This window comes from Lathyrus oleraceus, chromosome 5, assembly GCF_024323335.1.
Source record: "Lathyrus oleraceus cultivar Zhongwan6 chromosome 5, CAAS_Psat_ZW6_1.0, whole genome shotgun sequence".
NCBI classification, from domain to species: Eukaryota; Viridiplantae; Streptophyta; class Magnoliopsida; order Fabales; family Fabaceae; genus Lathyrus; species Lathyrus oleraceus.
In genome coordinates this window covers 82,322,325-82,348,799 of record NC_066583.1, presented here as the reverse complement: position 1 = coordinate 82,348,799, position 26,475 = coordinate 82,322,325, and the positions used below count along the sequence as shown (strand labels likewise).

The 26,475-nt window shown below is 38.2% G+C and overlaps 1 protein-coding gene across 1 annotated transcript; it reads right to left on the bottom strand.

Annotated features, from left to right (window-relative positions):
* Positions 1–239: 239 nt before the first annotated feature.
* On the bottom strand, positions 240–2,142 carry LOC127087057 (protein OVEREXPRESSOR OF CATIONIC PEROXIDASE 3). The gene is made up of 4 exons (XM_051027904.1): positions 1,854–2,142; positions 1,422–1,757; positions 829–1,128; positions 240–641 (listed from the first exon to the last, which is right to left on the bottom strand). Exons 1-4 carry the CDS (start codon positions 2,016–2,018, stop codon positions 501–503), a joined length of 942 nt encoding a protein of 313 aa, XP_050883861.1. The 5' UTR covers positions 2,019–2,142; the 3' UTR covers positions 240–500.
* Between the last annotated feature and the right edge of the window lie 24,333 nt (positions 2,143–26,475).

Sequence of the window (26,475 nt, the reverse complement as noted above, 5' to 3'; positions counted from 1 at the left end):
TTCTAAAAGTAAAAATCAAACAATATTTAAATTAATTTTTAAAAACAAATCAACCAAACAAAACTAATTTATAAAACAGTTTTTAAAAACAAAAGGTTGAAATTGAATCAAAGAAGCCCCAGATCTTGTCCTTTTTGGACCATAAATAAAAAAGGAAGGGTTGGATTTAAGATATTTTATTTAAGCGACGGTGAGAATTCCGCCAAGCCACCCAGCTTTTTGGATGGAATGGAAACAACTTTTGCCAGTTTGCAACATTGCATAAATATTAATAATTAATGGGAAAAAAAATGTATACAAACATTGAATAATTCCTAAGGTATTTGACATTTCAACAGACTCTTTCTGAAGAATGTTATTGTCGGTGTTCCAGCCAAACATATAATCACCACCATAGTTCCTTATAGGTGAAACATTTTTTTTTTCATATGGTTATAAGATTTCTCATTTTTCACATAGCTTGTTGCATAAGTAAAAGCAACTCAGAGAAAATAAAATCTTCAAGCAGTTTCATTAGCAGAGTGCTGGTAAGGAAGGCGCTGTTCTGGAACTCCGTCCTCGGCGCGTTTGTTTTCAAACCACTTGACAACTGCTTTCCGCGGAAGGTTTGTAACATGCACAATGTTACTAATCATTGTATTCTGCATTGTAATTCAAGGCAGACAGATAAGGATATTGAAGTTAAGAAATTATGCAATAAGGAGAATTGAAAAATTATTATATCAAATCAGAACAAGTAGTTAAGCACAATGAAATTTTTATTAGTTATGTATGGATGATTTCGCATCTTAAAACTTATGATATTGAAGTAAGGCAAGTTTTACTTACAGTGGGCCGCTTTGATCTCGTGTAAACTCTCTCTAGAGTGTCAAGATGGGCCTTTTTCAATCGCTTTCGAGAAGACCAATTCTCTTGCATGGTATGAATAGGTAAGTTGGACTTTGGTACAGATTCTGCATGATCTGTGCTTGTTTCTTGATAAAAATTCTCTCCTGGCGTGGATATTGCTGATGGTGTGGGTTCATCGGGTATCGATAAGCTCCTCATGAGAAGATTCGGAGGAGGGTTACGAAGCAAACTAAGAACAAGAGCTCTATCAAGACAGAGCTCAGCAGCAAGAGTTTTTATCTGCAACAAATCGGAAAGATAAAATTGAGAAATGAAACACAAATCAACATTGTGGATTGACCTAGCAACTAGCACGAGTCTTTCATGTTGAGTATGTGTGACAATACAAAGATCCTTCCCTTTCAATGTTTGGAAATTAACTGAAGATTTTTCTATTATTTGTAAACTCAGATGTCGCAATATACAACAACAACCAAGCATTATCCCACTAAATCATGCTTCTATATGAGAATTATTTCAAAACCCTAAACCCTAAACAGACAATATATCAAAATTAAACTCAAAACTCTTACACTCGTTTTGCGGCGTCCGGTTTTCAAGGCTCTAGCCAATTTATTCGATTGCCAAGTTCTAAGGTTCAACGGGCCATCATTTCCATCCTTGCTGGTTTTTTCAGCCTCGTTAACAGCCGGTGTTTGGGCAGTATCTGAGTTCAACAATTCACCATCAAAATCATCTAACGCACCTTCCAACTCACGTTCTAACAAAGCCATATCCTCTTCCGATATTTCATCGCCAATATCGTCCATGGATAAATCATCGTTTTTGAGATCTTCTTCAAGTTGCTTGAAGAGCATTTCAAACGCATCCCCCTCTTCATTCCCCTCTGTAACATGAGTCAATTTTTCCTGCATAATACAAAGCATATGCACAATTAGGCATTTCTAAACTATGGATTGAATTGGATTTCGAGTATGGATAATTAAGTTTGAAACTGAAATAACCTTGCTTTTCTTTTTAGAAGAGGCGGTGACAATTAAGGATTGGAGGTTCTGAGAGCGAGAAGAGAGAGTGACGGAGAAGAGAAGGGGTTTTCGTTGCAAGGGAAAGGAGCGGATTCCTCCGACAGTGAGGAAACGAGCACTTGATAAACAGTGGTTCGACGACATAGCTATTCTTCTCCGAGGATCTTGTTTTGTTTTACCAGTTACCACAGCGAGGCTGGGATTAAAGGTTTAGATATTTTATCATCAACCACTATAAACAAATTTAACATGTTTCAATTTTTATTTTGTACCAAGGCTATCATATTATCTAAAATAGTTAATTTATAATTTTGCCCAAAAGAAATTTAAAATGAGAATGATTTTGATGTGCGGTCATAGTAAAACCCTATAGGTGCATTGCAAGTGTTAGGAAGATTTTGTTGGATATATGTAAATTGATTTTTTTTAACCTTTGAATTATGGTTGGTAATAGTTCAAACCAGTTAATATTTGTTGGATTATTAATATTAATGTCTGTGTAAGATTTTTGGATCGAAATAAGGAAAAATTGCATTCAGTTCTTATGGAAATGAAGTTTTGTGGGTTTTTTTATGGAGTTCGAAGATCTTCGAGATCTTCAAACATATTCGAGAGTTTAATGTGACTATTGTAACTTCGGCCAAGATACAAGATGAAACTTTACCATTGTGGAGTTGTTAATTTAATTTCATTTAGGATATTGATTTTATGATTTTCATAGTGATTCTCAATACAGGACAATCTTAGGATCAATTTCAGAAAAACGGTAGTTTGAAAAAACTTTTAGGATCAATTTCATATTTAAAGACTTTTTTAAAAAAGTTTTAGAAATAAGTAGCAGAAAATAAAATGCATGAAGTAAAGAGTTGAGTAATAGAGAAATAACACCAAAAGTTATAGAGGTTCGGTCAAACAAGTCTAAGTGGAGAAGCTCGAGATGTTTTGATGTCAAAATAACCTTCTTCAATTTAAACAACACTCTTGTTTGCTTTTCCATTTGACAAGCATCAAATAATTTGTCTTTTAAAAACTTTATTTTAGAAAGACTAACTATTAGATTCTTGGATGCTATCTTCTTCAATAAGTCGAAATGCACATGCCTTAAGCGCATATGTCATAACCAAGAATATTATTCACCCTTGGCTACTAAGAACTTAGTTTCATGCATTGACACATCATCTAGATCAAGCATATAAATGTTATCAATCCTAGAACCTTTTAACACAAGGTCATTACTTGTCTTATGCTCAATTATACAACTAAGAGAATAAAAAATTACATAATATCCTTTGTCACATAATTGGCTAATGCTAAGTAAGTTGTGTTTAAGCTCTTTGACTAAAAGCACATTTTCAATGGTAATTATGGAGGGATTTTTCACAATACCTTCACTAAGAATTTTACCTTTCGTATTGTTTTTGTACGTGACGTGACCATTTTCCTTCTCATTGAACTTAATGAACATGGAAACATTTTTTGTCATGTGTCTTGAACATCCGCTGTCTAGAAATCATAATCTTTTTGTGGATGCAAGACTTTCCTACGATAATCAAATAGGTAATTTAGGTCCAAAACTAGTGGGTCCTTTAGGATTAGTTGAGGTACACTTAGGAACCTATGTCATTTTACCATTGAGAACTTGAATGTTATTAACATGACAAAGAGGCCTAATGTGACCCTTATCACCATAGTAATGGAAAATAGCTTTAGATGAAATGCTTCTTATATTTCTTATAGTGACATGAAGGCAGTGGCGGAACTGATGGGGGACGTGGGAAGGCAACGGTCACCCCTCAACTTTTTATTTTTTTTTAATTCATATATATTAAATTACTAAAACATCCTTATTTTAAATTAAAATTATTTTTTATTTTTTTATTTTTCATTCAAAGTTAGGTTAAAATACAGATGAGGTAAAAAGCTCATACCTTTCCTTTCTTTCTCATATGGGTTTGCTACTGGCACCGGAACCAGAACAGATTAAAGTGATCGGCATCTAATAGGTAAAAAACTTTATTCATTCTTCTTTTATAAAAAGTAACAAATTAAAGTGATTGCTTGATTTGTGTTTTTGAGATTTTTAGGGTTCTTCTTTCTTGATGTGTTAAAATAATCTATATGAGATTTATTAACCCAATTCATAACACTCTAATTTACAAATATAGTTATACACTATAATAAGATTTATTTAATCATTGTTGCTGCTAATTTCTAATATTGAAGTTACCGGTATTTAAAAACGGATTAAAGTTGATTAATTAAGTTTATTAATTTTTTTCTCTTTTAATTTTTATGTTCTCTAAATTGATTTTTGGATCTGATATGATATTATATGAAGAGTAAAGATGAATAATAGGAAAATTGATTCTTTTTTCAAAAGGAAAGCATGTGAAATTGAAAGAGAAGAGAGAGATGAAGAAATTATAATCCCGACATCCGAATCTGAAACAGTTCTTGAGAATCCAACAATTGAAGAGCATCATGGTTTTGAAAATTCTTTGGAACGCGATCCTGGAAAGTGTAACACCCTTCTAAAATACCCCAAATATTTAATTAAAATAACAATAACAAATATATATCAGAGTAATTATGCACCAAGGGTGTCACACAACACTTCACACATTTCACCATAAAATTCAGTCATGCTCATTATTTAATTCAAAATAACATTTTTGCATAATTCGCAGCGGATAGAAATCAAACCAACCATTCAAAACATATAACATATTACATGTAAAATTATTCAACAATTAAAAACATCCCGTCCCGATGTTACATCTATCAGAGCATGACCCACTACGGAGACTACACTAGACTCCAAGCACTAGCTTCTACTCAAATCACTGCTCGTTACCTGAAAAATAGTTGTAAGGGTGAGTTCTTCAATCGATATAATAAGCATTATAAATCATCATGTAATGCAAAGTAATTTAACACGTTTCATCACCCAAATCAGATTACACATTCAGTAACGACACATCAACTCCAATATCATACTCAATAACAACATAAAATGCAACTCAAATGAGACTCGACTCGTCATGCATGTGGTACCAATCGGAGTAAAACTCCCAACTTAAAATCATTGCCATTTTATTGGGCATCAAGGCATAAGCCTTCAACTTTCAACTTAAAATTTGCCAATCCAGGCCAACGTGGTGTGAGCAAAGCTCCGACTTAATGCATATGAATGTACATGGCATACACGACTTTACAATTCCGACAACATAATAATAATAGCAACACAACAAGGTTTTCAACATAATCAACTTATAATCAACTTTGGCTCATCAAGCCTACAACTCAGTATTTTTAACAACTTTTCGTACACGGAACAACTTAACAACTCAGTCATACTTGTAACGACACTTCATAACATAAACCCAACAAGATTTCTCATCAACTCACTATAATATTACTACATAACATAACCCAATCCCTACTACGTCACACACCGACATAGGCAAATCACCAAATATGTTCACAACATTAAAAATATCAATTTTTCTAATTTCCAACAGTGTTAACCGGTTAACGCCCTGGGTTAACCGGTTAACGCAGGACAAAATACACTTTCTGGCAAAACGTAGCAGTGTTAACCGGTTAACGCCCTGGGTTAACCGGTTAACGCAGGCAAAACAGCACAATTCCACAAAATATAACAGTGTTAACCGGTTAACGCCCTGGGTTAACCGGTTAACGCAGACAAAACAGCAGTTCCTGCGCTAACACAGGGCAGAATGCAGAGTTCTCCGCATTTTCCGCCGTTGGAGGACTTCCGGACCTCCGATTCAACTTCCATAAAAAGCTACATTATCGGAAAATCACGACACATACAATTATCGATTCAATTTCAGTTTTCATACAACTTATTCATCACAATTTTCTCAGCATTCTAAATCTCAATTAGGGTCAATTCAACGGTTTATCACTATCCATTACATGCTATCCCATAATACCCATTAAACGACGATAACCCCCCCCCCCTTACCTGAGATAATCCGGCAATCTCTAAGCTTCAAGCTTTTCCGTTCTTCAACCTTTGCTCTCTAGCTCTTCCTCTTTGCCCTTTCTCCACTTTCCACTTTTCAGCCGCTTCTCTGTTTCACGTGAAAACTCTTTACCAATACTGAAAACCCTTTTCCTTATTCCAACTTATATATTTTCCAATAATTATTATTCAAAATAATAATAATAATAATCCAATAATTCAATTTATTTAATTAAATTAATAAATATATTATTAACTTAATTTAAATAATTCTCTTATTTTATTCGGGGTGTTACAGAAAGCGTCCTCCGATTTGGCAATATCCACCAAATCAAGTGGATGCAATACGAAGAGCTTATCTAAAATGGGGTCCATATCAAATTCATTTAGAAAACTATCCTTTGTCCGGTAACGAGGATCATCCGAGAAGGTTTCAACATACTTGGTTTAGCATATTTCCATCATGGTTAGAATATTAATCATCTGAAGATGCCGCATATTGCTTACCATGTTACCTTTTTAGCAAAAAACTAAGTGGACGTCCCGGATCACTTGTCTTTATTTCTATGGGTTTTAGAAATTGGAAGAAAGTTAGGAATGGAAAACATTGTTCCTTTCTTAAACACATAGGGAAGGATCCTTGCTCACCACACAATAATGCAATGAAAGTTTGTCAAAACTTGTTGAATCAAGATGGTCATATTAGAAATGTTATTCAAGTGCAAAGTTCAAGTCAAAGAATGAATAATCGGTTACGACTCAAGACTTCAATTGACATTGTTTGTTGGTTAACACTACAAGCTTGTGCTTTTAGGGGTCACGACGGAAGTAGCAAATCAAGAAATCAAGGTAACTTTCTTGAGTTATTGAAACTTTTAGCATCCTACGATGATGAAGTTGCAAAAGTTGTGTTGGAAAATGCTCCACAAAATTGCAAGTATACTTCACATCAAATTCAAAAAGAGCTCTTGCAAATTCTTTCTAGTAGGGTGAAAAAGAGTATTCGTGAGGAAATTGGTGATTCCAAATTTTGTATCGTTGTTGATGAAGCTCGTGATGAGTCAAAAAAGGAACAAATGGCTCTTGTATTAAGATTTGTTGATAAAGTTGGTTTAATACAAGAGAGATTTTTTGATGTGGCACATGTTAAAGACACCACATCTTTAACTCTTAAGGAAGCAATATGTGATATACTTTCTTGACATAACCTTGATGTTTCTAACATTCGTGGCCAAGGGTATGATGGTGCTAGCAATATGATAGGAGAATGAAATGGTTTACAAGCCCTCTTATTGATTGATAGACTACTTCGTCTTATCATGACTCTTCCCATTTCTACGGCCACAACTGAGAGGTCTTTTTCAGCGATGAAAATTATTAAGACTAAGTTGAGAAACAAGATGGATGATGGGTTTCTTGGAGATAGAATGACAGTATATATTGAAAGGGAGATTAGTGCAAGCATTAGTTCGGAGTCAATTATTGACGATTTCAAGTCACTCGGAACGCGTAAAACATTACTTTAAGGTAGTTTTAAGTCATGTAATTTAAATTTTTAGTAATTAACTTTGTATTTATTTTAACTTTAATGTTTTATTTAAAATACTATTTACATTTTATTTATAATTTTTATTTTACGTTAGCGGCCATCCCAAATATTTTTATCTGGCTCCGCCACTGCACGAGGGTTTTTCTTAACAACCTTTCCTCTTTCACTCTAAGAACTAAAAACAATACAAGATAGTGAAGAAGCATGTGTTACTTGTCCTTTAAGAGTTTCAATTTCAAGTTTTAAAATTGGATATTCAAAACATCTCACTATTTCCATCTTGTTAGCTAAAGTATCTCAAACATTATAGCGTTTATCAACTAGAGATGTATGCGCTTCCTTACGAGTTTCCAAAGCGCGATTAAAATTATTTATCTGCTCTTCAAGTTTTAAAATTATGGAATCATCATGCATATCATTGAACACTTTAAACAATTCACTATAAGATTACTCATTATGGGAATCAAAATTATATATCTTTTAAGTTTCACATTTCTTACGTGTCATCAAACATACGTTGACACACTCATCGTCCAAACTTGAACTAGAATAAGAGGATGAGCTCTCATCCTCTTCTTCTCATGCGATATAGGCTCTACGACCTTTGAAGCTTTTTCCTTTCATCTTGTAAAATTCCTTATCTTTATTTTTATGATAATTAGAGAGACTTGGACAAGTGGTTCTAAAATGTCATTATTTTCCACACATGTAATACGTAATATCATCATCATTTTTCTTATGTTATTTATTAGGTGAGTGTCGCATCGCGCGAAAAAACCGGCGGGAAAAGAAAGAAACAACAGAGCCGCCACCGTGCGTTATTTATCCCAAAAGAGGGAAAGGAAACGCTCAGAGTAAACCTGGAAAGAACATGGTCTCGCGACCAAAGAGTATGGGTTCGGGAGTCGGTTATGCGAAGGGAAGGTATTAGCACCCCTACGCATCCGTAGTACTCTACGGGATCCACGCACAAAAGAAAGGAAAATTGGTTGCTAAACACTGCTCAAATACTCACACACACTGGCTGAAAGAAACGCAAGAAACTGACTGAAACTGACTCGGCAGGATGTCGCATCCTGGGCCTACTTAGTCTATCAGGCATAGACATCAGAGTCGAAGTAGTTCGGACTGGGGAAACGACACATGCTCGCTAGGATGTTGCATCCTATGCATACGTATATTCTCGGACGAGAGAAGAATCAGAGCATTCGTAGCTCGGCTGACACGCACACAAACAAACACAGGCAAAGGCAAACGTGGAGCCTGAATGCCAATCACTGGACTTACATCAGCATCCGAACCAAAACACACACAAAGAGGCAAACATGGAGCCTGAATGCCAATTGCTGGACTTACATCAGCATCCGAACCAAACACACGCACACTGGAACCCAAATGCCACTCGATGGACTTACATCAGCTTCCAAGCACACAACAACACAACAAGTTAATAGGGAGTCGGGGACTCGAGCCTATAACTGTCAAACACACACACAAACAAACGGACAACAGATTGCTAAAGAGTCAGGCACTCGAGCCTAGCAACTGTCAGACAACACACACAAAAAGAAAAAAAGGGCGCCCGGAGAGATCAGCTCAATCTCCTGCCTACATACTTCATCTGGTGTGAAGATCAGGGCGATGTAGTTCCCCTACAGAGGGATAAAGGACTAGCCTAACCAGATAACAGAGGGAGACACAACTAGGGAGACTACGACTCGAGCCTAGATGTTATCATGCAAATCATCCCTAAGTTAAGGTTTCTAGCTAAATGGCACAAGGGCCAACCTATCCTAAGCATGGCTCACACAGGAAGCAAGCCACACGCACTTAACTTGCACAGGAAGCAAGCCAAGCAAAACCTAACTTGCACAGGAAGCAAGTCTAAACTAATCCTAACTTGCACAGGAAGCAAGTCAAACAATCCTATCTTGCACAGGAAGCAAGTCAAACAATCCTATCTTGCACAGGAAGCAAGTCAAACAATCCTATCTTGCACAGGAAGCAAGTCAAACAATCCTATCTTGCACAGGAAGCAAGTCAAACAATCCTACAAGCACAGATAGCACACGCTATACACAAACAAGTGGCTCAAACAAGGGTTAGGTTTTAGTCAAGGGGTCATATCAACCTCAACAAACAAACCTCTGGAATGGGGTGAATGTTGCTCTTAACCTTGCCATTGCGGGGCTAAGGTGAAGCAGATGAAAGGTGAGTGAAGATAAGACTTCACAGCTCTTATCCCTGGCCTGGGAGAGCTTAAGACAAGAATGTGTGGGTTCAGAAAGTGGGAACCCTTCTACACATTTAAAACTGACTCAACTGTACAATTGTACAAGATCTTGAGTTTGTATCTGCAATGCATCAACACAGTGGTGTGAACAAAGCAGATGACACACTGAATAGTGGGGGATAGATTGCATATCCCTACCTTCCACCAATTGGCTCTTCACTTAGGAGGTCTTTGACTCTATGCAAGGACAAAATTAAACATCCACAAACATTGCCTCTTAAGGAGGACTTCAGACAGTTGCCTGGCCAAGTAACAGGCCAGGTCTTCCAGACTACATGAAGTAAAAGAGACATACCTCAATGCAAATTGCTTATACAAGCAAAGCAAAGCAAAAAGTTCACAAGGAACTAAGCAACTAAAGTACCTGAGACAGTCAAGCAGATGTTAGTATGCAACTTCAAACAAAACAAACAGAAACAGACACCAACAGTCAATTAGAGGCACATGGATGTGCAAGGCACAAGGCTTAAGGCATGTGAGCCAAGCCACCTACAAAACAAACAAGTTAGACAATGATATTTAAGCAAGCTCAATCAAAAGAATTGGTCTCAATGGCCATTTGATGGTCAACCTGAAAACACAAGCTCAAAGGTGAGTAGCAGGACCACTAGGACAAGCCTAGGGTCAAAAATGAATGGAAAAGTCAAAACAGAAAAGGATGAGTATCCAAAATCATGTTCCAACAATCAAGAAACAAAACCAATTGGGTTCACATTCATATCAATCATCATCATCATTTCATGAACAAAAGAAGTCAAAACATGGCATTTAGAAGCTCATAGAAGTCAACAGAAAGACTTGCATCAAAACCAATCTTAAACATTTCCAAAAATCACCAAATAAATCATGATCAAACCTAACACATAGCATGGTAAGCATGTAAAATTTCATCTCATTTGGACAAGTGGAAGGCAGTCAATGAAAATCATAAAGTCAAAGCAATTTTGAACATGCTCAAAGAAGTCAACCAAACATGCATCAACTTAGAAAAATCATAAATCAGAGATGGTGTATGATAAATGAATGGGACTAAAACCATGGAAACGATGAGGATGTCTAGTTATCTCATGTCAAATTTCACGTCCATCTAATAAAGTATGAGAATTTCACAAATGAAATGGGAACATGTGTCACACAAAGTCAACAATTGACTAGGCAGGGGAGAAAATCCCAATCAATTAGGAAATGCCACAAATAAATCCAAGAAAATTCACATGTAAACTAGACATACAAGAGTAGGTTCATGCAAAATTTCAATCCATTTTGAGGTCAAGAAGCATGGTAATGAAAATCATGAAGTTGGACATCAATGGTGTGACACAAATTGTCACACCCTAATTCAAAAAATCATAACTCACAAACCACAAATGATAAATTCACAAACTTTACACCAAAATCACCATGAGTGTGTCTAGTTTATGCACAAAAAATTTGGGAGCCATTGGATACATTCTCATCATTTCACAATTGATTTGGCAAAGTGTACAAAATTTGGTCACATGTCACAAACCCTAGCAACATTTAAAAACCACTCATCCAAAAATTCTGGAAAAATAATGATAAAAAAGTAGAGATCATGATGAATACAACACAAAAAATCCCATTGAATTTGGATCAAAAATGAGCAAGTTATGATTTTTGCAAGATTGGTGATTAAAATGTGAAATTAATTTGGATTAATAAAGCAAGAATGGCAAAGTTGTAATTCCATGATTCACTTAATTAAACACGGTCGTTTTGGCCAAGAATTGAAATGTTTTCATTGGTTGATGGAGGAAAGGGCCATGCACACGTGAATGAAAGAAAAATCTGAAAAATGCAATGACCTAGGGTTTCTACTGTAGCATTCATCCCTCTTTAATCAAGTTCAAAAATCAAAATTCCCAGAAATACAAATCAAAGGCATCATGGTGATCATCAAACAACACACATCAACATCCTAACATCAAAAACCATGAAATCGAGCTATCCATCAAGTTATATGCGAAATAAGTTTGGATCATCAATGTTCATTTCAAAATAACTCAAACATTACTTGACCATTTGTAAAACTAAGACCATCCATGAAATCAGCATCAAAGGACCTACATTAAGCATGCACTAATTTCACAAAATAGGGAGATTGAAAATTTACCAATTTGGGAGAACAGTAGTGGTGCAGATACTTTTTGATGTTGCTGGAGTGAAACAGTTGAAGCACAATCCTCCAAGTGATGATTAGTGAAGGCCCTTTGACTTATGGATGCTTGGAATGAGCTCAAACAATTTCTGCCATGGATGATGCAAGGTTGAAGACAGTGGTGGAAAGGCTTCTACAGGTGGAGAAATGATGATTGCCACAGGTCCACAATGATGCTTGGATGATGTTTTATGCAAGGCCAAGTTTTGTTCCCTTGGAAGTTTGGACTGGTTTTGCAAAAGTGTGAAAAGTGCAGTTTTTGGAGTGAGTGATGTTGTTGGTTATGGCTGCTCTTACTGGTTTTTTATGACAGGAAATGGTGGAAAACATTGCCTCAAGCCAAGGCCAGGTTTTGTCTTTTTGCCAATATTTGGACAGAAAATCATAAAGGCACGAAAGATGAGTTTTTTAGCATGTATGAAGCCTGTTATGTCTGCTGTTGGTTTACCATGGCAGGGTTGGTGATGATGAATGGATGGTCCAAATATAGTGCAAGGCTTGGTTTTGGAAGTTCTTGGACAGGTTTTTGATAAATGTCAAGATGAGGTGATGTTTAGAAAATGAATGAAGGTGGTTGTGTTATGTTGGCTAGCAGGGTTTGAAAGCACAATGCAAGGCTCAGGTTTAGTTCATTGTGAGCTTTGACAGTTTTTTTGGTAAATGCAAGTGAGGTGAGTTTGAATGAATGCACAATGGTTCTGTTTGCTGTGTTCTTGTTGCAATTAGTGGTTTGTACTGACAGGAAAATGATGTTCAAATGGATGTTGAAGCCAACAAAATGCCAGGCTCAGGTTCTCTTTGAGCTCTTTGACAGAAAAATGAAAAAAAGCCAAGATGTGTTTTTTGGAGTGAATGAAATTCTGCTGCTTTTTGGAGTGAATGCAAGGCTTTTTTTGCTGGTTCTTGACAGTGCTAAAAGATGAAGCTTAAGAGAGTGAAAGAACCATGGTTTTCTGCTGGTTTGTTGGTTGCAGCCAGTGGTAATGCAAAGCCTCTGCTGTTGGAGTTGTGACAGCTTTTTGATAAAAAAATGGCCAAAGTGGTTTTTAGCATCCATGAATTTCTACTGGTTTTGCTGCTAGTAGTGTGCTAAAAAATCACAGAAAAATTGGTGGACAAGGCTGCTATCTCATGGTACAAAGCATGGTTTGGAAGTATGGATGAAATGTACTTTTGCCCATTCTTAAGCAACTAGGACATGGCCTCTTGTTTTGCTGTTGGTTAGGCTGCTAATCAGGTCTCAAACTGACAGAAAATGATCAGTATAAACTCTGTTTGAAGGTACCAAGGCATGGTTCAAATGCAAGCATGGAGTAGCATGGTGAAAGTGTCCTTTTATCCAAATTTCAAGCAAGTTAAAGAATGGCTTCATGTACTGCATAATTGAGCTTGCAAACATGTTTTAAATGACATTTCTGAGCTGTTCCAATTGGCCAAATGGTAGAAAAAGGTTTATATCAAAAAGTCAAACATTGGTCAAACTTGCATTTAAATGAGATAAGTCAAAAAATGCCATTTTGATTGGTGAAGTTTTGGCTCATGAAATTTATATTTTTGGAAAGAGGGGATCAAATGTGACTTGTAGGAAAAAAACCCCACCAAAATTGGCCAAATGGTTTGAGAGATATGGCCTTCTGAAGTTCAAGATTTTCTGAAATCGATTCGATCATAACTTGCCAACCACACATGGGAATTGAGAGTTCTTGGACTTTTTGGAAATGGGATAACAAGATCTTCAACTTTCATGTTGGGCAAAAATTCATTTGAAGCTTGTATCATGATGTAATTTTGAGGATCAAGACTTTCCATTTTTGGTAAGTTTCAGTTACAGGTCCAGTTTCCATTTTGGGAAATTTTTGATCTGGCTTCAAATTCTTCCATGATGGTGTTTGGCATGATATATGATGACTATTTGGCCATGAATGAGCTCTCACAAACCAATTCCAATCATCAAATCACTGATTAAATGGACAGTTGACCAATAGTTGACTTTTAGGGTTTCTGGCTGACTGGACCTCTCCTGATGAATTCCAAACCCTAATTCCTTGAGAATTTGACTTCAAATGATGTCCCAAGTTGTATGAACTCTTGATCATTGATCATGGTGCCCAAATTCCACAAGAATGGTCACCATCCACTGCCTTGACTGACTGTTGACTTTCTAGGGTTTTTTGACTGTCTGTGTATGAACTGATGATCTCCAAGCCTTCAACCCTTGACTTGAACACTTCAAATGGACCTCCAAGTCATGTGAACTTGATGGACAAACCCTAGGGCCTTGGCTCCTTGAGAATTGCACTCGCTTGCTTGGTTGACTGATCTCCTGATCAGTTTGACCTAATTTCTTGATTGCTTGCTCTTGAGGCAACTGAGGATTATGCAAATGCTATGCAATGGACCATGATATGCTATGACCTAATATGAAAATGTATGTACAATGATAGGTGCAAATTTGAGGTGCTACAGTGAGTGAGTATTTCTATAATTTACTAGACCTTTGTCGCTATGCTTGAACTTGTTTCTCTTCAAGTATCTATTGTAGCGTCTGACGAATAAACCCATATATTCCTTTTTAGAAGAGTCTTCATTAGAGTTATCACTTTCTTCCTTTGAACTCTTCCATTTAGATGATGAAGCTTTCAAAGAAAGATATTTTTTCTCTTATTTTCCTTTTTATTTCTTTTTCGACTTTACTTCGCTATCAACGAGTCGTTTCAGCTCATTCTCATGTTCGACTAACTTCTCAAACAATTTTGTAATATCCAATGCATTAAGGTCATTCGATTATTTAATATAGGTAGCCTTTAGTTTCCACTTGTCGCACATATGTCTTAATATTTTGTTAGTACATACAGGTATATGACCCGTTCAACTATATATTTCATAAGCTATGATTATACAATGATTCAACAACAATGATTTCTAACCTCAATTGTTTCTCAGATTTTAATCACCAATGCAGCTAGACTAGGTACCAATTCTAACAAAACATAGGCTTACGTAATAAATCATTACCAGTTGAATAAACAATAAACTACACTAAAATTGAAATACCTAAGCATGCAAATTCTACAAAAATTAAATGAAAGAGTAAGGGAGAGGTATGACACCAAGATTTATAGTGTCTTGGTGTTCGTCATTGCTTTGCCTGTTGGTGTAAGCCCTATAGGCCAATACTTTTGGTACTTGTATCGAATTATTTATTAATAATAAAAGGCTTTTTCTTTATTATGTTTGTTTAATAAAGTCACTAGAATAGCTAGTCCGTTTAATGTATCAAGTATGACTTAATCATGAGATCACATTAAACATAAGGACAATATTCTTAAAGTATCCGTAGTCGAGCTTTATTATGAAGTGGGATAACATTAAAGCATTAAGACTATTATGTATATAGATTGATGATCACATCTCATGGATCATGGATAAGGAGTTATCAAGTCTTAAACATAGGTATGAATATTAAGAGTAATATTTATACCGGATTGACTCGCTATGAGAATACTATATAAAATGTTATGCAAAGTGTCATAAGTTATTCTCATGGTGATAATGGTGTATACCACCCTTCGACCTGAAACCACTATGGACCCTAGATGTAGAGTCGAATGCTTTATTGCTGATCAAACGTTGTCCGTAACTGGATAACCATAAAGACAGTTGATGGGTACTCCATGAAGCATGTTGAGGGACATGAGTGACCTAGATGGAATTTGCCCATCCTGCGTAACAGGATAAATGCCTATGGGCCTAATATTGAACTGGACAAGGATGACACGGTCTATGCCTTGTGTTCAATATAGACATAAGGGCAAAAGGGTAATTATACACATAAGTATTATCACAAAAGGATTTGTCAGATCACATGACATTTTCGTGTCTTGGGTAGCAGTGATGTGTTGCTAGATACCGCTCACTGTTTATTATGTTAAATGCATGATTTAATATAATTGCCAACGTCGCGAAAACCTACAGGGTCACACACAAAGGGCAGATTGATGAGAGATAGAGTAACTAAGGAACACCGTAAGGTACGGTGCACTTAAGTGAATTATAGAACATTGTAAGGTACGGTGTACTTAAGTAGAATACGAAATATGGTAAGGTACCACACGGTTAAGTGATTTTGGGCATATTATAATATATGGGCCAAAATACACTTAAGTGAGCTTTTTAGCTTGAAGCCCACACAAGTGGCTCTATAAATAGAACCATTGTGCAGAAGCGTTCATGGCGGTTGCATTATTTTCATTCTCTCTCTCTCTCTCTCTCTCTCACTCACTCACTCACTCACTCAAAGCCTTCATTCGTACCAGCTAGCACTGAGATTGAAGGAATTCGTTCGTGTGGACTGAGTAGAGACGTTGTCATCGTTCAACGTTCGTGATCGCTCTGTAGATCTGCATCAAAGATTTTGATCGTCACAAGATATCTGCACCAAAAGTTTCAATCGTCACAAGAGGTAAATATTCTATCACTGATCATGACCACTCGTAAGGATCACTAAAGGAGAAAATTTTAATTTCCGCTTCGTTTTGGATCGCCATTATCCTTCATTGCCTACATGCATTATTCAATGGTTTCTCATTGGAACCTGCATTGTTCCTTTTTATTTGACAAATATTTGCAAGAGTTCACATAATCTCAAATCCATTATAATGCTGAGAATTATAAAATCCCCCATCATGATTTTGGCTTGTATACAACATAATGCCAAACACTTATGCGTAATCTTTACTCGATTAACGCTTCCTAAATCTTCCAATATCACATATTTGCTTCAAGCCTTCATGTGTAGCAATCAACCCATTGACCCTAACACTTCCTTGTGCGATGAATTGTCAGAAGATTTGAGAAGAACTATGCCTTATCGGTAGCCTTCCACACAGTCATTACCAAGGCAATATGGAGAGAAGAACCTCCTTCTTTTCATTGGAAATTATTAGCACCAATGACAACAACCTTAGTCTTGCAACCTACATGAAAATCTCAACAAAATCTTCAAGAACGATTAACTTCAATAACGTGTCTCCTTAAATCAATTACAAATCTCTCATTATCAAGATCTAGAATCAAACCGAAGTTAAAGATGTAAGAATTTCGTTGCAAGAACTTGAACTTTAAAAACATAGGGTATCGATTTTTCATAAAATCACACAAAAATGAATATGAATTTCTTGATTCGTTTCTTGAAAAATGATGACAAAAAGGTTTTATATGTGCTTGATATTAAGCACAAAATTGTCGCATCCGCGAAAAAACAACCGGCCGGACTCAAATAAAAACACAACACAGAGCCGCCACTGCGCGTTATTTATCCCAAAATAGGGAAAGGAAACGCTCAGAGAAACCTGGAAAGGAAATGGTCTCGCGACCAAAGAGAAAGGGTAAGGGAGTCGGTTACGCAAGGGGAAGGTATTAGCACCCCTCACGTCCGTTGTACTCGACGGGATCCACATTCTAAAATAAAGAATAGGTTGCTAAAACATCACACACACACACACACACACAGGGGAACGCAGGTGGGGTTAGGAGAAGGGAGCTCGATAGGACGTCGCATCCTATGCCTACATATCTTGTCTGGAACAAGAATCAGAGCCACTGTAGTTCGACTTACGCACGCCAAACAACACAAGACACACAAACAGATGGCAAACATGGAGCCCAACAACCACTTGATGGAATTACGTCAGCATCCGAACCCAAAACACACTCAAAAGGGCAAACGTGGAGCCCGACAGCCAATCACTGGACTTACGTCGGCATCCGAGCCAAAACACAATCAGACAACAAGTAAACACACGCAAAAAGAAAAAAAGTGCCCGGAGAGGTCTCGCACGACCTCCTGCCTACATACCTCGTCTGGCACAAGGATCAGGGCGATGTAGTTCCCCCTCAAGGGAAAGAAAAACTAGCCAGAAACCGAGGGAAGACACACTACCAGGGAGCTGAACTCGAGCCTAGTGTTGTCATGCATCGTTACCCTACGTTCAGGTTTCTACCTACTTGCACAACTGCAAGCTAATCCTAACCAGGAAAGAAGCAAGCATACAAGCATACAAACAAAACAAGCATCTCAATCAAACATGTCAGACAAATATTCACAAAGCACACACTATAACCAATCAAGTGGGCTCACACAATGGGTTTGACTGCCGAAGCAAGTCGTCTGTACATGGTTATTATTCGCTCTTAACCTTGCCATTACGAGGCTAAGGTGAAGCAGATGAAAAGGTGAAGTGAGGATCAGACCTCACAGCTCTTATCCCTAACCAGGGAGAGCTTTTAGACAAAGGAGCGTGGGTCCAGAATGGAGGGACCCTTCTACGCTCAAAGACTCTGACTCGATTGTGCAACAGCACAGATCTTGGGTCTGTGCCCCAATGCATCAACACACAGCCGTGTGAGCAGAGGGACGACTCACAGAATAGTGGGGGATAGATTGCATACCCCTACCTTCCACCAATTGCCTCATAGAGGTCTTTCACCTGCTTGGCACAAATGTAAACAACCACAAGCATCGCCTCTTAAGGAGGACTTCAGACAGTTTGCCCGGCCAAATAACAGACCGGGTCTCCAGACTACATGAAGAATAGAAGTCCTACCTCAAGTGGTTTAAAAACCAAGCAGCAGCAAGCAAGTTCTTAAAGAACTGTAAGCAACTAAATGTACCTGAAAACAATCAAGTATCATCAGTACTCAGACAGACAAACATAAACAGCAAATGTTAATCAGTCAGACTATACAGATTAATGCACAACAAAGCAAGCTATAAGCTCAAGCCCAAGCTTCACAACCTACAAAACAAAGTTATGTTAGTGTACAAACATCAAACAAACTCAATTGAATTAACTTGATTCAATCTCCTTTTAGGCATTATGCATTTCATCCTGAAAAATCAAGCAAATGTGAGAAACTGGACCACTAGGCCAAGCCTAGGGTCCAAAAGTGGGAAAAAATCTAAACAGCAAGGGATCTTCAACCAAAATCAAATTAAAACAATTCAAAAGCAAATGCAATTGGTCCCATGCTCATATCCTTCACCATATTCATTTTATGCACAAAACAAGTCAAACTAGGTCAAATGCAACATCCAATGTCCAAACAGAACTATTGCATTCAATTCCATATCAAAACAATTCCAAAAATCCTCAAATAATTTACACCTAAACAGGACATATTCAAGGTATAGCATGTCAATTTTCAGCTCAATTGGACAAAAGGAACTATGTCAATGAAAATCAAGAAAAGCAGACACAATTATTCAAGCCAATTCATAGCATCAACACAAGCATTCACTTCAAAAATTCATAAATCAATGAAAACAATAAATAAATGAATGGGACCAAAAGCATCATGTCCTACCATGTGTCTATAACCAGCATACCAAATTTCATCATCATCCAATACCATATGAGGATTTCACAAAGATAATGCCAACATGTATCACATGAACTTGCACATTTGACCAACAGAGATGAAAAATACCAATCAAATTGAAAATGCCACATAAAAATCCAGAAAAATGTACATAGCATCTCAACATATCAATGATCCATCATACAAAATTTCAAGTCATTCCAACAAGCCTAGGTCATGAAAATAAATCCAGAAAGTTGACCTAGCTAGGTGTGACACAAATTGTCACACCTAGATTCAAAAATTCATAACTCAATCATCAGGTATCCAAAATTCACAAAATTTATATGTAAATCACCAGCAACATATCTACAATCACCACAAAAATTTCATGCATTTCTTTTAAGGTATGAGAATTTCACAATGGAAATGGCAAAATGTGTCAAAATGTACCACAAGTCAAACAACCCTAGGTCAAACCAATTTTTCACCAAGCACAATTTTGGAAATTAGGTCCATAAAATTCTAGAGACATTTGGAAACTATAGAAAAAATCCTCATATTTTTCTGACTTTCCATTATTTTTTTATGATTTTTCTAATGTTTATGTGATTTATTAAATATTTATTGAAATGTTATTATTAATTAAGTGGATTAATGGCAGTATGGTAATTATCTCCTCCCAGACCAAAACGCGGTCGTTCCACTAATTGAGGTGGAGGCACGCTATTGGTCAATTTCCGCGGCAAACACAATTTGAAAACGGCCTTGCACTGTAGCGGATCAACTGGAAAAAAATTCCAGAACTCTCGTCTTCTTCCTCATGCTTGTTCTTCACCCTCTCAAAACGGATTTTACTCATTCCTCAACCAAATCAACAAACGGATATGCGTTAGAACGGTCTCACTCTCAGGATCACAAACATGCAAACGATTTCCACTAATTCTTCCTAAATCTCACGAATCGAACACTTTAGGTTTTAACATCCTAACTTCTAATCAAGATAACTCAGGCTATGTTTCATCAATTCACAAACCAATTGCAGCATTGCATTCTATGTTAATCACTCTTCAAAACACATATAACAATTCATCATTTCATGAGATTCGAAAAATTACCTTGAATCCATGGCAGTGTTGAGTTTTGATGTATTTGCGATTCTTCTACCAAAACAGATGGAGCATGATGATGTGTGAGGTGCCTGGAGTGCTCAGGTTCGGTTGCAATTGTTCCTAGTGCACGAATTCTTCAAAAGCCATGGATGCACCTTGTTTGGACAGTCACAATTTGGTGCGTGTTTGTTGTTGAATCACCAAAACAGTCGAAATAGAAGATGAATAGAGATTGAAGCAACAAAAATCACACGATTTGGTGAAGAAATGAGAGAGTTTCGATCCAATTTGCTCTTGATGAGTTCTTGAGTTTTTGAGAGAATTGGAGAATTTGAGATTGTGATTTTGGGAATTGTGTAATCTGTTGGAGTTAGTTATCATTAACAATATATATCCCAGCTTAATCCATGCTTAATCACTTCAATTAACCAAATGGAATATGATTAGCAAATGTGATTTTCCAAACTAGGGGCAAAATGGTAATTGCATATGCCAGCTCATTGACAGCTCATAGACAACTCACACACTCTCAAAATGACATGTGTGAGCTGTTGCAACTTGTCTCATGTTGATTGGATGAGTATTTCTCATTTTCCACATGTGATGGCACCTTGTTCATTTTTTCAAGTTCATTTCAAAAGTCAATTCTCAAACCACAGGGCCTTGGCATGTTATGAGCATTCCAACAATTTCCAAATGTCAATTGTGAAGTGTTGCAAAAATCCCCATTCAAAAATTCCCATTATTTTTCAAGTTGGACAATTTTGCCCCTGGTCATTTTAACTGTACAGTTGAAATTTGACTTTTTGCATTGACCATTTTTGAAGAAATCCAATTATACACCATGAAAGTACATGTCAAATGGAGTTTGTGCATAAAAAGAACATCCAATTTGGACACTCCATGTGGAAGTTATGCCCTCCTGATTATGGGTCATTTTTGAAATTGACTGGACCATAACTTGCCAACCATACATGGGATTTTCAAGTTCTTGGACTTTTTGGAAAGGTCAGACCAAGATCTACACCTTTCATGTTGAACAAATTTTCATTTGAAGCTTCCTTGGACACGTAATTTTGAGGTCAAAAACTTTCCATTTTTGGAAACTTCCATTACAAGTCACTTTCTATTTTTGGCAATTTTTGTTCTGACTTGATTTTCTCCATTCTTGAACTTTGAGATGTCAAATAACACTTGTTCCAACATGAATGAAGTGTATCCAACTCATTTCCACCTCCAAATCCATCAGATCATGTACAGTTGACCACAGTTGACTTTTTCAATTGATAGATGAATTTGGCAATGCACTGATCAATCTGAGCCCCAATCTCCTGATGAAATGGCTCAAGGGTGAAACCCTAGCCTCAATTATCTCAATATAATCATAAAATTATCCTCATATCCATCATAAACCCCATCTCCTGATCATGCCCTGATTGGCCCAATGCAACTGATTAGGGTTAACCAGTGGTCAAAACCCTAATCTCAAGGAATCTGCTTCAACACTTGATGAAATCAAACCATGATGATGATGATGAATCATTGTAATCAAGATGAAGACCAATATCCTTTGAGAATCATGAAACCCTAATTTGAACTTGCACATCCTCAAATGATTAATGACCAGTCCAATAAAACCCTAGCTTGCACTTTGACTTCCTCATCTTCTGATCAAGACTTGAGAGGATGACTTGCACAATGTAACCACATGATATGCAATATGCAATGCTTAATGACCTAAAAATGATATGTAATATGTTAATGCTAGTCCCAAGAGAGGAGGGCAAATTTTGAGGTGTTACAGCTGCCCCTTCAATCCACTGTGAACCTGTCGATATGAATAGCCTCGGCTTTCAGATGATCAGGATGAAGAGTGATTGAATACCAAGAACAGACGAACAATTTGCACTCTGATGGGATAATAATTAACAACGCCCGTCAGAATCGGCGAAGAAACAACCTTGAAACAAAAATATATCCGTCTGGTACGGAGAAAGCCGGCCTGAATACCGAAAAACGTTGACCTGGATACCAAAATAAATGGTAATACAGGGATAACCATGGCTTGAACACCACTCATCCGCTTGGGGACTTATCATTTCTTTTTATGCTTTTCTTGAACCCCGAAATTTTCTCTATTTTTTTATTTTCTTGGACCCCAAAATTTTCTCTTGCACAAATGATCCTCGGATCTTTGCATTTGAACCTCGTTCTCCTGTTTGCCAAATAATGAACCCTATTCTCCGTTTTGAACCCCAGTCGCCTGACGATAACTCGCGATCGCCAATATGAACCCCGTTCTCCAGAAAATGCCGCAACATCTCCTTTTCTCCGTTTGAACCCCATCTCCAGAAAATGCCTCAACATCTTCTTTTCTCCGTTTGAACCCCGATCTCCAATCTCTTGTGATAATTCCGCTGGCAACCTCGGAAATAACACTAAACACCACTCTGAGGGCGACATGTCAGAGGGTATACCTTCACAAAGGAAGGTAGCATGTGTATCTCTTCCTCAGAAGACACCTATAACGACCTCCATCGGCCTCAGCCAGAGTCTAAGGTGACACATGAACAGAAGACAATCCTACGGACCTCATCCTGGATACAATCTTCAACTCCAATCTCCATTTGAACCCCAGAAAATACCTCAGCATTTCCTTTTCTCCATTTGAACCCCGGAATCGCGCTGATCGCGTAACGTCCTCTGATTTTATTTCCATCTCCGTCCGACGGAAAATTTCCTCCAATATCGCACTACTGGGGAACACTGCTGATCTGACGTCATGATACCAAACTCCTAAGAGTAACACCTTCACCACTCGGGGCAACACAACTTCAAGCGGTAACCACGGCTTGAGCTGCGCTGATCGCATAACCTTTCCATCTCTGTCCGACGGAAAACAATTACTCCAGTATCGCACTACTGGGGAATATCCTCTGATTCATCATGTGGCTAAACTCCTCGGAGCGACATCTTGCTTTGCGGATAACACCACCTCTCAAACAGTAACCACAGCTTGAGACTAGCTGATGCTTGCAATGATGCATGATTGATTTTTCTGCGTAATGCTCCATAATTATGGAAATGCTACGCGATTTATTATTTTTCTATGCAACATGCTATGCTATTCTACATGATGAATGCATAAAAAGTATCCCCCTCAAGGGACTCCTCTGGGGAATACGAGACTCTCTGCTGAGGAACTCGTCAATACTCCGATTCCACCCTACTGTGGAATAGCACTGCTGCTGGGATAAGGCAGCCCTTGTTGGGGAAGAACCTCCTTTGCACCCAATCCGCTCGAGAAACTGCTGGGGATAAGCACCACCAACGCCCTGTGGGGATACAACAGTCTTTGACTTGCTAGGGATATCAATCCTGACTCTGCTTCGGGAAACCCTTACAGATACCAGACGCCTTCACTGGGGAAATGCTCACAAATACTCCGCTGGGGAAATGCTCACAAATACTCCGCTGGGGAAATAGCAATCTCCAGGCCTGTCGACTAGGAAAGCATCAATTCTAACACCTGCTGGTGATAACCATCCTGACCCTGCTAGGGAAACGAATGTCACCCCGCTGGGGACAACCCATGCAATCCATAGGTAGAATCAACTCAGTTGGGGATGCAAAAATCCGTCCTCTACGGGAACTTGTCCAATCCACTGGTAGGATGAACACTGCTGGAGATATATTTCATTGAAACCCGCTCCACTCGGGGAATAGCAACCTTCAGGCCTGGCTGCTGAGGAAACACCGTTGTAAACCTGCCGGGGATAACCATCTCGACTCGGCTGGGGAAATCACAGATCTGGAATCTGCTGGGGAGTTTGGTCCTCTACTTCTGCTTGGGGACCTCGCTGGGAAATGAGAAAAGTTGGTACAGAACACCCGTCGACTCGTCGAACCACGGTATCTACCTCCCAATCTCGTATCAGCTTTCCACTTTTTGAGAACTCCCAGACTCGTCTAGACCTTTTCTGCTCCATCATCTTGTATTCCAAATCGCTCCGCGCTTGACGAGAAACGTACTCCTGGATTATACAGAAATTTCAATTTTCCGACTTTGAAGAGTCTTCTTGATTAATTCCAAAGGTCGTCGGACGTCTCGCGTCTCTCCGTCCCTTCTTCATGCACTCGTTCCTGATCGGACTCTGCGGGGAATTACATACTTTCAAGTCTTCCGACTTTGAAGAGTCTTCTTGATTACCATCAAGGATCGTCGTACGTCTCAACGTCTTCGTCGTCTTTCATTCAATCGTTCCTGAGCAAACTCTCTGGGGATTTGCTACAAAGCTTCCACACCACAACCTGCAAGTGAGTGAAAAAAATATCTAACAGTTCCTGCAAAACAGATCGTTAGATAAAACCGTGCCCCAGGCGTGTCAAGATTTCAACACTTGGGTCACTCAACCTCCCAAATAAGATTTCAAGCTTTCAATCTTATAAACATGCATTGGAAGGAAACCTGGATGTTTTAAAATGCAAGATTCTTTATCAAAAATATCTGGATGTTTTTGCAATCAAAGCAGTAATGAAAAATAAAAACAAAATTATTTGACTGAATATGCATTTTATTGATTGGAAAAGTGTGGCTCAAATGAGCAATACAAAGGAAGCAATTCCTGAAAAGAGGTAATTGCGCACAAAAGGAAAAATCTATCCTAATGGCAATGTGAAACCCATGATCTCATCGAGTTCCAACTCGGGTACACCCCATATGTCCTCAGACTCTCCGTGCTTTCTGCCTTCTGAACAAGACGATTCTGATTGATCCCTACCGGGTATTATCCAAGATGCCTTAACCAAAGCTCAAACGATCATGCTAGACGCGGTTGTTCGTTTCAATCCCTCTTTTGCCTGGACCGCCCTTTTTGGGTTTTCAGTCCACCGGGATACCCTTTTTTGCCCAAGTCGCCTTTTCAGGTTTTCGACTTGCCGGGTGTACAGTTTTCTTTTTACATCCCTAATTTTTGCCCGAACCTCTCTTCTGTTTTTGGTTCGCCGGGATGCCCATTTTTGCCTGGACTATTTTATTCTTTTCGTCCAGCGGGTCTATTTATACGAAGTATTTTTTAACTGCGTCCGCATTCACAGGGGATGAAAAATCCTCGCCATCCATGGTCGTTAACAACAAGGCTCCGCCAGAGAAAACCTTCTTGACCACGAATGGACCTTCATAATTCGGTGTCCATTTGCCCTTTCGATCGTTTTGAGGAGGAAGGATCCTTTTCAGCACCATATCACCTACGTGATATACCCGAGGTCGCACCTTCTTGTCAAAAACACGCTTCACCCTTTGCTGGTATAACTGCCCATGACAGATGGCTGCTAGCCTCTTTTCCTCTATCAGGCTCAACTCTTCGTACCGGGTCCTTACCCATTCAGCCTCTTGCAATTTCACATCCATCAGGACTCTTAAAGAGGGAATTTGAACTTCCACAGGTAACACAGCTTCCATCCCGTATACCAATGAGAAAGGAGTTGCCCCAGTAGATGTACGTACCGACGTTCGATACCCATGCAATGCAAACGGCAGCATCTCATGCCAATCCTTATAGGTTATCACCATTTTCTGCACAATCTTCTTTATATTCTTATTGGCTGCCTCAACCGCCCCATTCATCTTCGGACGATAAGGAGAAAAATTGTGATGCTCAATCTTGAACTCCCGGCACAGTTCTGCCATCATCTTATTATTCAAATTAGAACCATTATCAGTAATGATTCTCTCGGGAACCCCATATCGGCAAATGATGTCTCTCTTGAGAAATCTGGCAACAACCTGCTTTGTCACGTTCGTATAAGAGGCTGCTTCAACCCACTTGGTGAAGTAGTCAATAGCCACTAATATGAATCTGTGCCCATTCGAAGCTGTAGGCTCAATCTTTCCGATCATATCAATGCCCCACATAGAAAACGACCATGGAGACGACATTAAGCTCAACGGATTTGGAGGCACGTGCACCTTGTCAGCATAAATCTGACATTTATGACATTTCCGCACGAAGTTGAAACATTGGGCCTCCATTGTCATCCAATAATAACCTGCTCTCAGCAGCTTCTTCACCATTGCATTCCCACTAGCATGGGTACCGAATGATCCCTCATGAACCTC

What these genes read in the sequence shown, in the direction of transcription:
- LOC127087057 (XM_051027904.1), bottom strand. Translation starts at nt 2,018, where the DNA reads ATGTCGTCGAACCACTGTTTATCAAGTGCTCGTTTCCTCACTGTCGGA. An exon ending in CTTCTAAAAAGAAAAGCAAG is followed by an intron (nt 1,758 to 1,853) that starts GTTATTTCAGTT and finishes TGTATTATGCAG; the next exon opens with GAAAAATTGACTCATGTTAC. An exon ending in CCGGACGCCGCAAAACGAGT is followed by an intron (nt 1,129 to 1,421) that starts GTAAGAGTTTTG and finishes GATTTGTTGCAG; the next exon opens with ATAAAAACTCTTGCTGCTGA.